The sequence below is a fragment of the Styela clava genome, chromosome 5, assembly GCF_964204865.1.
Source record: "Styela clava chromosome 5, kaStyClav1.hap1.2, whole genome shotgun sequence".
Classification (NCBI taxonomy): domain Eukaryota; kingdom Metazoa; phylum Chordata; class Ascidiacea; order Stolidobranchia; family Styelidae; genus Styela; species Styela clava.
Genome location: NC_135254.1, coordinates 14,275,903 through 14,288,614, shown reverse-complemented (window position 1 = coordinate 14,288,614; position 12,712 = coordinate 14,275,903). Strand labels below are relative to the sequence as shown.

The following is a 12,712-nucleotide window of genomic DNA, read 5'->3' as shown; positions in this document are numbered from 1 at the left end:
GCGGAATATGATGGGAATATAGGTATACTTATTGGAAGGAAGAACAGGCAACCTCGGGAATTCGTGATGAATGGTAAGTTTGCAATTTTAAAAATGTAACTTCCAGCACTTGTCTACATTTCATGTTGCGGTGGCTTAAAAAATATATAAAAGGATTGTCTATGTACATTTAGGGCGTTGAATTCCTTCATTTAGCATCCGGACCTGTAATACACTCGCTTTCCGTTTACCGCGGGGCTCCTGAATCACCATATAACGCCAATATTAGTTTACTGTAAAAGTGTGATTTCAAACTGCGCCTCCTACATACCGACATGTAACATATTTGTTGAAGAAAAACATTTGCTGGTAAACATGATATTGTTAAGTAGCAACCTGCATACATGTGGAGCAGAACCGCATACACTATTATGTATTGCAATTCAAGTTTCAACACAATTTCACAAACGTTTCAAGACCACACAGTGTAGCCTCTTCACGAAGAAAAATAGCTTTGCTCGTCTACGAATTCAAAAGCTACGGTAACTCAGTTTTGAGCACCGTTAAAGCTAGGAACTTGCTTCTGGTAAGCCATCAGGGTGCGCCGTTTATAAGAAAATTTTGATATATTTTGCAAAATCGAGTAATGATAAAACGAACAAAAAAAAACAATAAAATATTGCATCAGAATCTGAGATGGTGGAGCAGAAAATGTATTCAAATTTGAAGATCGTGCAAACACACGGATCGCATGCACTGAATGGACTATGGCTATTCAGCTTCGCCGATCGTGTCTTCTTGTCGGTTATTTAGTCCACGCAGATCCTGGAACACGTGGTTATATTTTGTCAGCAATGCATAGCTATATTCAATTTTGTTACATACCGTCTTGACTCCAGTCAATATCAAGATCCTGAAAAGAATAATATATAAATGTTATTTTAATGGCCACATGGCGTGGAGGAGAGTCAGTCTTTTACAACAATCCTTTGCGTATAAGTTATGACCGTTTAGAAGATTTAAGTGATAAAAATGGAGCGATCCGGGGTCAGTTGCCGTGGGCATTTTCATTGCAAAGATGTCGATCGAGGAAGCCGATTACTATGCTGAGTGCGGATAAAAAAAAAAGAGATAAAAATAATTTTTTGATTAGATTTTAACAAGGCGTTACCAAACAGCACTTACTTCTTTCTAGAATATCGGTTTGAGGGTAATATTTACAATGTAGTAAATTTTAAATCTGATATTGTCAACTGACTAACCTCATTTGTCGAAGACAAAATATCGGCAAAGGTGTGCCAATCACCATCTTCAACTTTGCATGCGCTTAGTTTTAATTTGTCCGCAATCTTGTCAAGGAAGCATAGAAATTCGTCTATATGTTCTCGGCGCAATCGATTGTATGAAAGATCCAACGTCTTCATCTGCAATTTAATAAAAAATCAGCACTGTATAAAAAACAATTTTTTAGTTTGAACGTGAGGAAAATAAATACCTCTGTGTATCTGTACTGAATTGCCTGTCGGAAAGCACATAACTGACGTGACGAAATTTCGCAGTTATCCATAACAAGATGTTCCACTCTGGCTTTAGAAAGTATTTCGCCAATAATGCGACATCCTTCCTCACCAAGTGACCAATTCCATCCAATGTCCAGTATAACAAGCTGCAATAAAAATTGACTTCAATTAACCTTTACTGTGTAGAATATCCTCCTAAAGATATTACTATCATTTTTATAGTAATCTTCATTGCAAGATGGATTCAATAGTCCTAAATGGCATTTTACATGTTCCCCCGTCACTAATGTCCTCTTCTTTATGACAAGTTGACTAGAAAGAGTATTCTATTGCAGCACTTACTTTTTGGTCACCAATATTCATGGACCGTAAGAGTCCTTGCAAATCAGCAGGAGTGAGTTCGCAATGTCTGAGATGTAATTCTCGAACGCGGGAGATCGTAAGAATTGTTCCAACAGAAGATAAAGCACGATAATCAAGAGCTTTGTTGACGTTCAGTTTTAAAATGTTGAGCTGTTAATTGGAAAAGAATATTTTAAAACTGAGTTTTGCCGACTACAAAAGCTGCATTGTCAAAAAGGAAGCCACCTATCTAACTCCAGTGTGTGGTCATTTCTGAATTCAGATTAACGACAACAGTGGACATATACCTGTGCTCGATTGCGTGTGAGTGACCTTTCCAATCCGTGTGCTTCTTTCCAAGTCAAACCACAGTCGTCCATTAGTAACGCATGAACATGGTGTCTGCTTACAATCTCTCCAACAGTTCTGCAGCAATCCGCATCCAACGTATAGTTTTCACTGACATCTAGTACTTTGAGCTAAGAAGAAAATGAAAATTTTTGATTTCCGTGTTCTGAAAACTTAAATCATTAACCTGGCCCAATAAATACTTTAATTGTAACACTTTTTTGTAGCCAGAAGTGTGCTCCGAAACTAAACCAGTCTATTAGGCACAAAGAAGTGAGGGTAATTCTTGTTTGAACTCTACCTGACTTTGGGCAAATGCGAACAATGATAAAATTAGTTTGGTATAAATTATAATTCACACCAATGACGAGAATAGACTCGTGCCAAAGCTCGCCATTCCACACTATGTATCGCTTCATTGGGATGAGTGGCGTTCACAAAGAATATGTAATTAATATACACGTTGAATAAAAATCTGAAGATTGTATACAAAAACAAATAGCAACGAAGTTCAAAATGAAAATTACCCACATAAATCAGACTCAAATATAAACAGTCTTATCGGCGGATGCCCAATCTGATAATATCTTAGCAAATAATATATATGACGACTCTCTGTGACACATATAAAAACAGAGATTTTACTTTCAATTTAAAAATTATTTTATATTTTTTTACATCCCACTTATGTGGATGTGTCAGAATTGTGGATTTCAAATGAAAATCGGCGGATGCCCAATCTGATAGTATCTTAGCAAATAAAATATATAATGATCTCTGTGACACATATAAACACAGCGAGTTTTCTTTCAATTTAAAAATTATTGTATATTTTTTTTACATCTCACTTATGTGGATGTGTCAGAATTGTGGATTTCAAACGAAATTACCCTAACCCAGATGTCAATAAACCGGGACACACAAAGCATCCCAATATAAAAAATAAAAAAAAACTAGTGTCTTTGTAACCAAGAGTGCCACCCAATAATTCTGCCAAAACAACTCGCACGTTAGGAAATGTTATTATGTATGACTTAATATTTGATCAAGAGCCACATGCTTAGTTCGAATGACGCACGAAGAAAGTGTGACAGTGTTTATTGTTTTGATTCCAATATATTATTTTTATTGCTATATATGACTCATGCCTATTTACAACTAGAAAATATTTTCATAATATTGGAAATACCTACCACACACCCTGAATCCTTTAATGACAAAGCCAGTCCGACTAGCTCTCTTGCTACCATATCACATCGGCGCATAAATATGCTTGTCACTTTGCACTTTTTAATGAAGTTGCCGAGTTCAACGTACCCTTTAAAATCCATGTGTTGATTCCAACAAACGTTTAGCGAAACCAACTGCGAATAATTCATATTACAAAGATAAAATATAAGTTTTAGGTTAAAGAAAATTTATTGTATTTAATATTTTATACCACAAGCAAATTTAGGATTTATTCAATTACCTTTTTGAAATTTCAAATGGAAATGTTTTGGAAAACACCTGTGACTCACTCTCAAATTAACCCGATATTACTACAAATTACGTCAACATTTTCAATGTCGCAGATTTTATTTTCTGTTGCATACTGTTCCAAACAATACTTTACCGAAGCCTCCACTTGTGTCAACAACAGGTTGTAAGGGACCGAAATAATCTCGGGGGGTATAAACGCAACGTAGCGAAATTTGAAAAAACGGCTTTGAGAAATGAAGAAAACATACAATTTTGATTTTAGGACACCTCCGACTTTTTATTGAAATATTTTGGATAATTTTTTCTGCTTACCGCTTCTCCTTTATCACTCATTTGTTCAACAATTGCTTGGATTTTTTCTGCGTTCAAATTGCAATCTTCCAGACTGAGATATTCAACGCAACATTGTTTTAAAATTGTACCCAGCGAACGAAAACCAGATTTTGTTAAATATTCGTTGCCACCCATGTCTAGTTTGTAGATCTGCAAATATACAAATAAAGAATATATATATGTACAATTTTATACAACTCATATACAGGGTGATCAGACCAAGTGTAGACAAATGTTTATTAAAATACCGTGTTTACCCGAAAATACGACTGGGTCTTATTTCAATTTGCTTCCGAAAAATAACACTAGGGCCTATTTTCGGGGGATGTCTTTTATTTTAATTTATCAAAATCAAAATTACAAAGTAGAGAATTACGGAATTTCCAAGTATACAAAATATGAAAACCGATATCCATTTACTTAAATAACACGTTTTCCTCTCTCACGCGTTTTAGATTGATCATTTAAAACGTGTAGGACAGATTTCTTGCTAGCGACTAGGGCAAAAATAGAATTGCGCTATTGACTAGGTCCCATTTTAAGGGGAGGGCTTATATTAAAATCATTCTTAAAATTCAGGCTAGGTCTTATTTTCGGGGAAACACGGTTTCTACAATATGAATGTAAAAAAAAGAATTATTTTGCAGAAAATAGCAGTATAAAGATAAATAATAGAATTCATTGTTATTTTTTGATCTATCCGCCCTTTGACTTCACTACTCGCCTCGGTCTGTTTGGAACTTGACTGTACGAGGCACGTATGGTTTCTTCTGAAATTTTGTCCCAACAAGTCATCAATCTATGCTTTGTTTAGAGCAGTTGTTCTCAACCAGAGGTACGTGCACCACTAGTGGTACGCAAGCAGCTTTGAATTATTTCAACAATTAACTTTTGTATTCGCTGAACAGCGTTAATAGCGCTACCAATCCTGTCTTTAGAGATCGCCCTCGCCGTTACTGTCCACCAAAAACGGAACGGTCACAATGCGCCTGCATTAATAAATCGGCAAAGAAGGGAGCGTTCGTGATAGCGGCTAGCACTGATCAATGTTTGTCCGTAGGAGGTTTCGGATAATTTTTATGATAAGATGTATTGTCAAGTAACGCGCAAAATGTCAACAACACGCCCGTTTCGTTTAAGGTGGACAGTAACGGGCGAGAGCGATCTCTAAAAGACAAGAACTGGCAGCGCTATAAACGCCGTTTCGCGAATACAAAAGTTAATTGTTGCAATAATTCAAAGCTACTTTCGTACCACTTGAAAAGCTCCCGTGTATCCCTAGTGGTGTGCGTAACACAGGTTGAGAACAACTGCTCTAATTAATGTATAGATTGATGACTTGTTGGGACATAATTTCAGAAGAAACCATACGTGCCTCGTGCAGTCAAGTTCCAATCAGATCGGAGTGTGTAGTGAAGGCAAAGCGAAAATATATCGAAAAATAACATAAATTCAAATTTTTATTTTTATACTGCTATTTTCTTCAAAATGATTTTTTTCTCTCTTACATTTATATTGAAGATATCTTAATAAACATTTGTCTACACTTAGCCTGATCACCCTGTATATAAAAGATAGCTTATGTATATATAGTTGCTATTCAGTTGACATTGCAGCTTTAGTACTTCATTTATATATAGGTGTGGTCACGGGACTTTGATTTGAGCAAACTTGTTCAAGAAAATAACTGTAAATTTTCAAGAATACAAATTTAACGAAAGCAAGAAGCTGACTGGCTTCGCGTCCGCATTACTACGATTAACACGCAATGGCATCGTTGTTTAACGTATTCTTTCTCGTCGATTCTAAATATTTGCCAGTCCTATCTGTGATCTTTAATTCGCACAAATTTCAAAGAGCCATATGTTCTCACCTTTATCTGAGATCCCAGCAAAGCTGTCATCAGATTGTCCAATAGCTCTGTGTGGAGTCCGCAATCATGAAAACTTAATTCTTGAATGACTAAGCGACGAAGGGTAACGGATGCTAAAAGGTGCATATTGCTCAGAGTAAGTGGAACAGAATTGAGGTTTATGTTGCCAACACATGTTTCAATAGCCTCGTTAGCACCTTCGCCGGCTTCATGCAAAACCGCCAGCATATTTAAATCAACGGTTTTGGTGCTTTGTAAATTTTTTAACAAAACATCTCGTCTCTGGCGCGCTGCATACGCACACAGGCCCTCATTCTCTAAAAATATAAATATTTGACAATTGAGTGAATTTTGTATTATTAGGTCTCTCACACTCAATCTATTACGAGGATCCGATTGAGTGATTTTCGGTTATTCATGAGAGTGTCATGGTCCCAAGTTTGAAAGTTTAGAAACGAAACTTACTAACGGTTAAATAAATTGAGTACGATATGAAAAGTGAAAACTTCTTTTTGGGGACAATACGCTGTTACACGTTATTAGTGGCTGCTTTCTCAGGAATCAACCTTGAGTAAACTTAAAAATAAACAGTCCATTAATATTGATCACGTGTTTTTGCTTTTGAGTAACGATTTTGCCAAATGAATCCATGCTCCAACTTTTGTCATAAGTGTTTATTCCCCCTACAACCCACCTGCGCATATTTCTTGTCGGAGTGCCGACGTTTCTGGATGCAAAATTGAACCGAAAACTAGTAAACGAACAATTGACCAACGTGGTTTGTTCATATCATGATGGACAAATTCTTCAAATGCTTGTGGACCCATTTGACACACGTGCAGTGCTGCCAGCGTTTCTTGCACAGACTGGTGACAAAAGAATATGACATTGCTGCCTTCGACGAATCTATGTGATATTTTGCTCTTGGATTGAGAGGGAACTGTGACTACTAGATCCTGGACGTCTTCGTATCTCAATGCAACTTTTTCCAGATCATTGATGCGGAATAACACTTTCCCCGCGCGCATGCCTTTGAATGCCATCCGCTGTAATTTTCTTAGTATGCTTATTGTGTTGCTCTTATAGGCATGTTGGGAATGAATGAGGTTGAGTAGAACTTTCAGCATAATTCCAGAGAATGTGTCTGTACGAAAAGAAGCTTCGTCTTGTTCATAAATCGCCGAAGTTGCAAAAACAAGGAATACCGGTATGGTGCAGAATGAAAGTATGCCTGATTTCATTGACGAGAGTGTTTGCCAAATTAAGTCTCCTTTTGGACCACCGTATTCCTTGACGAGATTTTCAACCGATTGTTTGGATAATCCTGCCAACTGAATAGTTTTGTTTGGTCGAATACTTCCTTCCAGTTCCTGTATCGCATGATCTCGAGATGAAGTAAGTAACCATGCATTAGGAAACAAATGCCCATTGAAGAGGTTGTATATTATTGTGGCCATTTCTGCTCGGCTTTCATATCCTATACGTTGATGATAACCCCCAAGGCTCCATGTAGCTTGGTCGAATCCATCTATTGCAAAGAGTATGTATTTTGAATTCTTTTTCATCCAGTTAAACGCAGCCCTTTTTTCATGGTCATCCAGGTGCGGAAAAAGATGATCCATAAAAACTTCACGTGGCGTGATTCTTTCATCGGAGCATAGATTTTTGAATTCCATGTATATGACAAGTTTTACGTCTTTCAATCTTCCTACTTGGTTCGAGAGAACAATTTTTGCGTAACGCTTCACGAGAGTGGTTTTACCCGCACCAGCGGATCCTAGCAACATTACGTGTCGCGTGTTTTCGCATCCTACACCAGAATGAATTTTTTCTAGCAAAACTTGATGACCAATAATCTGTCGAGGAGTTTTTGTACCGAAGCTCATATCTGGGGTGTACTCGGGTTTAATAAGTGATCCACATCCGTGATAATAGTCAAATTCTACAAGCTGTGGAGTTTCCTGAATTTTAGGTTCTGCCAAAAACGGGAAAAGAACGGTCACGTCATTCTGTACTTCCGCCATTGTTTTGGCATTGGCTTCTTCCAGCCATTTTGCAACTGTCGCATCGTCGGCTCTTGAGTCATCTTAATACAAACGATGGAATAATAATATAGTTTATGTTTATGCACATAAATTAAGTTTTGATACAACTATTATATACCGTACATCATTTTATTTAATTGTACCATTGTTTGTTATTGCAAACATGTCATTTTATGGACATTTTATAGAATAAATTTCACAAATAACATTTTACATTGCATCTTGTTTTCAACATGTTTGTTGCACTGGCGAACATCAAAATATTCATTCTAAATACTCATCATCCGGTACAACAGTGGATTTGTCACACTAATTCAAATATATAATCAGTGCAACATTAAGAATAGAGGTTGATATTACTCGAGAATACAATCGTTTAATATCTGTGACCTATGTAGGCTTACATATATATCTATAAATTTACACGCATGAAATGGATGAGCGTCATTTTCTCGAACTGATTTATTATGAACTTACGCCCAAGTAAGAAAATATTTATCAAATAATACATATTGGTCATTCGCGGCGAATAACCTGCGATTATTGATTTCCAATAATTTGACATTTGAAACGTTAATCTAGTTCTAGTAAATCAGTTCAAGCAGGGTATGGTGACCATATTAGGAGACACAATACATATTCAATGGTGACACATTAAGAAATTCGATCAGTCAGCAATATATTTCCCCGCAATCATGTTCATGGTTTTGTGTATTTTGCAGATGGCGTCGTCAAGTCTAATTCAACTGCTTTTAGGGCTAACGATCGACCACAATTGTCGAAATATGGCAGCAAATTTATTTGTATTTTTACGTTGTAATGACATACGATGTGATTCATGATAATACCAAACATATATATTGTGTATTTACCCCATGTGGAGTATTCTAAATATTAATCTGCCCGGAGTCTGTTTGGCGTAAATTAAGGGTGAGGAAACTGTTTGTTGTTTCCATTTGAAAACATGTCGGCGACGCCACGCTCGCGACCGAGGGTTCTTTTCATGGCAATCCTAGCAAGGAACAGTTTCTGGATAGCTTTTATAAATTGTCAAATATAAAACACGTGAATTTAAATGCTTTTGGCAGAAAAATAAGATTTATTTGCTTGTTTTCACTACAAGTGAAAAATGGCAATATTGCAATTATTACATATTCAGTAAAACAACAAAAGATATTCAAAATTTGAATATCTTTAAAAAGGTATGTGAATTTCTTTTACCTGTATATGTCTCTCCAGTGTATCCTTGAACGCCGTTTGTGATGTTAATTTTCCCCACATTACCATGTATATTGAGGACTAAAATAAAAACACAGGACTCAAAATAAAAAACCTAGAAACAAAAGTTTTAAAATATCCTCCAGAGTAGATATAGACCGTTGTTTTGTTTTGTCTACTCTATAGGCAAATTTTAATTTTCTAATGCTCAAAAACATGAATTTCTATCGACATAAGTTTCCGGCCTATAAATAATTAAATATTATATATATAATGATTGAATGTATGAAAATTAAATATCCCCTATTGGAAAAAGTCGGTGATTTCTAGGCCGCGTGTATATAGATTTTCGGGCTATTATAATTCAATTTCAATCTAAACAATATACGGAATTCACCTTCTAATGTTTATTTTAGGAATAAGCAAATGTTGTTGGATGCAAATGTCTAATGAAGCCTCCGCAATACCAACATATTCCAGTTAAATATTATTTTTTCAGATGTCATATGAAGGTTTGCCGTATATATAATGCGAAAACCAGCAAGATTTGGGGCAAAATATGATGCCCAGTAGGGCTCGGGAAAAAAAATTAAAAATAAAAGTAATCACTTTCTAGGGACTAGTTTTTGCAATTTATTGATCCATTAGTTGCCGGGAAAAGCGGATTTTCACTTCACCAAAAACTCCAAAACGAACAACAATTTAGTAAACAATCAATGGTATATCAATTTGTGCCGAATAAGTTATAATGTAATGTTGGAATAAATGAAATTTCCGAATTTAGAACTAAATTCAAAACATAGCTTTATTATTGATATCAATGTTTTTGACATCACCATGATCAAATGAGATCACTGCATTTCCGTTGAAAATATTAAAAAAAACGCTGCACTTCGACTGTTGTCTGTGTTGCTATAGGATTTTATTATTGCTACTAGGTATGGTACGACTAGGAGGTACTGCATATTTATTTACGATTTGATAATATACAATTTCTATTAAAAAATATTTATATTTTCTCCTAATACTTTACTCAAATAAATATTGTTTCAACTGTTCAAGAAGGTTATTCAAATATTGGAACAGAAGACAACCCAATGCCAACAGATGGCGAGATATTGAAAACGGTATTTGATATATTTTACGACCAAATTTGAATGTTCTATTTAATTCAATGTTTGATTTTTGTTTGCTTTTCGCATTATTCATTTATTTATATGTATATGTGATTATTTAAATTTTATGAGTAGGCCGGAAATAAAAAAATTGCTTGGCTTGGAATTAACGTTAATGCTATCGGCGCGAAAACCATTTGTGGTATTAATTTCTAAAAATATTTTTGCACGAATAATCAGTTTCGTTAACGTATTATACCAATATGTGTGATGCAAAGTTATCAAACATTCGGTGTTCGTACTCGAAATACCAGAATAGAGATTTTCAAGAATGGACCTCGTTCGGGAATAACATTTATTTTTTTTGTAACAAGTATTGCACAACTGGACTATTGTTAACGATTGTGTTTTGTGGTCGCAGAAATACTTATCGGTGTGTAAATTTCATGCCCCGATTAGTCATTATTCTCTTGTGTTCTTGTGGTCAGATTCTAAGGAAAGGCGCATTGCGACACGAGACAACAAATGTGACAAATCACGTATAGCGTTCGAGATTGTTTATTGCGGCTTTCGTCAGAATTTTACCAAGTATACAATGAAATAATGGTCATAAAGTATTAAGCTGAATTAATTAAATGTAATCTCATTTACCTCTTACCAATTCGAGCCCATAATTAGGTCTTTTAAAGTGACCGTTGTTGTGGCAAGCACACTAAGTGGTTTTATATTTGGCCGAGGTTGTAATAATAAAAGAATTTAGACAATTTCCACGATAAAAATGTGTGTATGTTCTACAAACTATATCAAATATTTTAGAAAACCCGAAATGAAATTTAACACCGACAGCCGCCGGAAATAAAATCTGGACTTGAAATAGAAAAGTATAGAAATATTCACTGAATATTTAATTTAATATATGAAATCAGAAACATGGCCATCGCTCAACATCGAAAATAAGAAGAAAATTTTTCTAGAAATTAAATCTCACTTTATGAAATTACAACTCGAATACAATTCATGGTAATAGATTAATGGCAGGCAATTATGGTACTTTCATTTATTTTTCAACTTCTAACCGGGACCCGGTTTTGGAACAACAATTTGGCTTCATTTTTATTTTTTGGAACCGTATTTTATCGCATTCGTGAACATTTCATTGTGTTACACTTGTCCGCCAATCAGCGAACTTGGTGCTAAGGCCTTGCCAAGTGTGACAGTTTTGTCCATAAAATGAGCATTGATCTTTTGTTGGTGTAAAGTGATAGGTTAAATAATATATATATATATATATATATATATATATATATATATATAGAGATACCGCCATATCATTTGATAAATTCCAAAGATGCCCACATTATTCACAGGAAACGAATGAAAAAATATATCGCATTGATATACCTCAATCTTTTAGAACCATTTTCAGATTCATTGCAGTTTTACCTCACACCTACTTCATTACGTGTAGAAAAAAAATAGTTACGATACAAAGTTCGCTAAAGGGTCGGAGACTCGTGAACAATGCAAAATACTGATAAAAATATAATCTCACCATTCGCATTATCAATGAGATGACCTTCATCCGGTGCTCTTGCCAAATCTCCTAAAATTGAACAAATTTTCGCTAATCTGATACTCTCTCAAGCTTATATTTTGTTTCAAATAACAACATCTAGTTTGCCTTTATAAACAAAATAATGCTATTATTGATGTGACCGCTTAAAAGTAGCGACAGAAATACTCCAGTTGTGTCGAATTTAATTCATATACGGGACAATTCAAGCAAAAGAAACACTCTCGGTATGCTCAAAAACAATTTCTAGAAATGTTTTTATAGGAATTTCAAAAATATTATCATAACATCAATTTCGAGTGTCTGTAATGTGTAGTCATTTTTAATTTGTATAATAAAATATACCTGCATCATTTGGTACTTCTAGTCCAAGAAAACTTCGGATGAATACACCGAGACTTCCCAAAACTCCGTACAAAGACGCCATAGCTTATGGAGTGTTCTTGGTTGCTTAAGTCATTCTGTCTCACTATATCGAGAATACACAACTGATACCCACCCAACGCGATTATCGCAGGACATATGGTATATAGTGCGATATGTTGATTTATTTGAACGGTTGAGACGAAGCTTTGTTTACCGAGTGACGCGAGTTGATATCGCTGAATCCACGGCAAAACTCACTCAAGGTAAGGCAATTTTAGCTTCGTTTCGTATGTATTTAGTTTCAAATATTGACAATTTGAGTATTCCGACCAAAATATCAACAAGTGGAAGAAACTGAAGATCCAATGTGGTTTAACAGGTAAAACCATTAGAAAAAAAAATCGCTTTTCTCATTAACTACTGGAACAATTGTTTTAAATTTTCAGGGGATAAAGATTTTTTTTCACTTTCGCTCACTTCTTTTACTTATTTCAAAAATTTCTGTGGGCTCTATGGTA

At 35.2% G+C, this 12,712-nt stretch overlaps 1 protein-coding gene across 1 annotated transcript; it reads right to left on the bottom strand.

Moving 5' to 3' along the window:
- Positions 1-428: 428 nt before the first annotated feature.
- On the bottom strand, positions 429-12,440 carry LOC120344589 (NACHT, LRR and PYD domains-containing protein 14-like). Its single transcript, XM_039413885.2, has 12 exons — positions 12,174-12,440; positions 11,808-11,858; positions 9,144-9,221; positions 6,572-7,963; positions 5,878-6,194; positions 3,984-4,154; positions 3,383-3,553; positions 2,150-2,320; positions 1,842-2,012; positions 1,475-1,645; positions 1,242-1,403; positions 429-892 (listed from the first exon to the last, which is right to left on the bottom strand). The coding sequence occupies exons 1-12, from the start codon at positions 12,253-12,255 to the stop codon at positions 857-859; spliced, it is 2,973 nt and encodes a 990-aa protein (XP_039269819.2). The 5' UTR covers positions 12,256-12,440; the 3' UTR covers positions 429-856.
- Between the last annotated feature and the right edge of the window lie 272 nt (positions 12,441-12,712).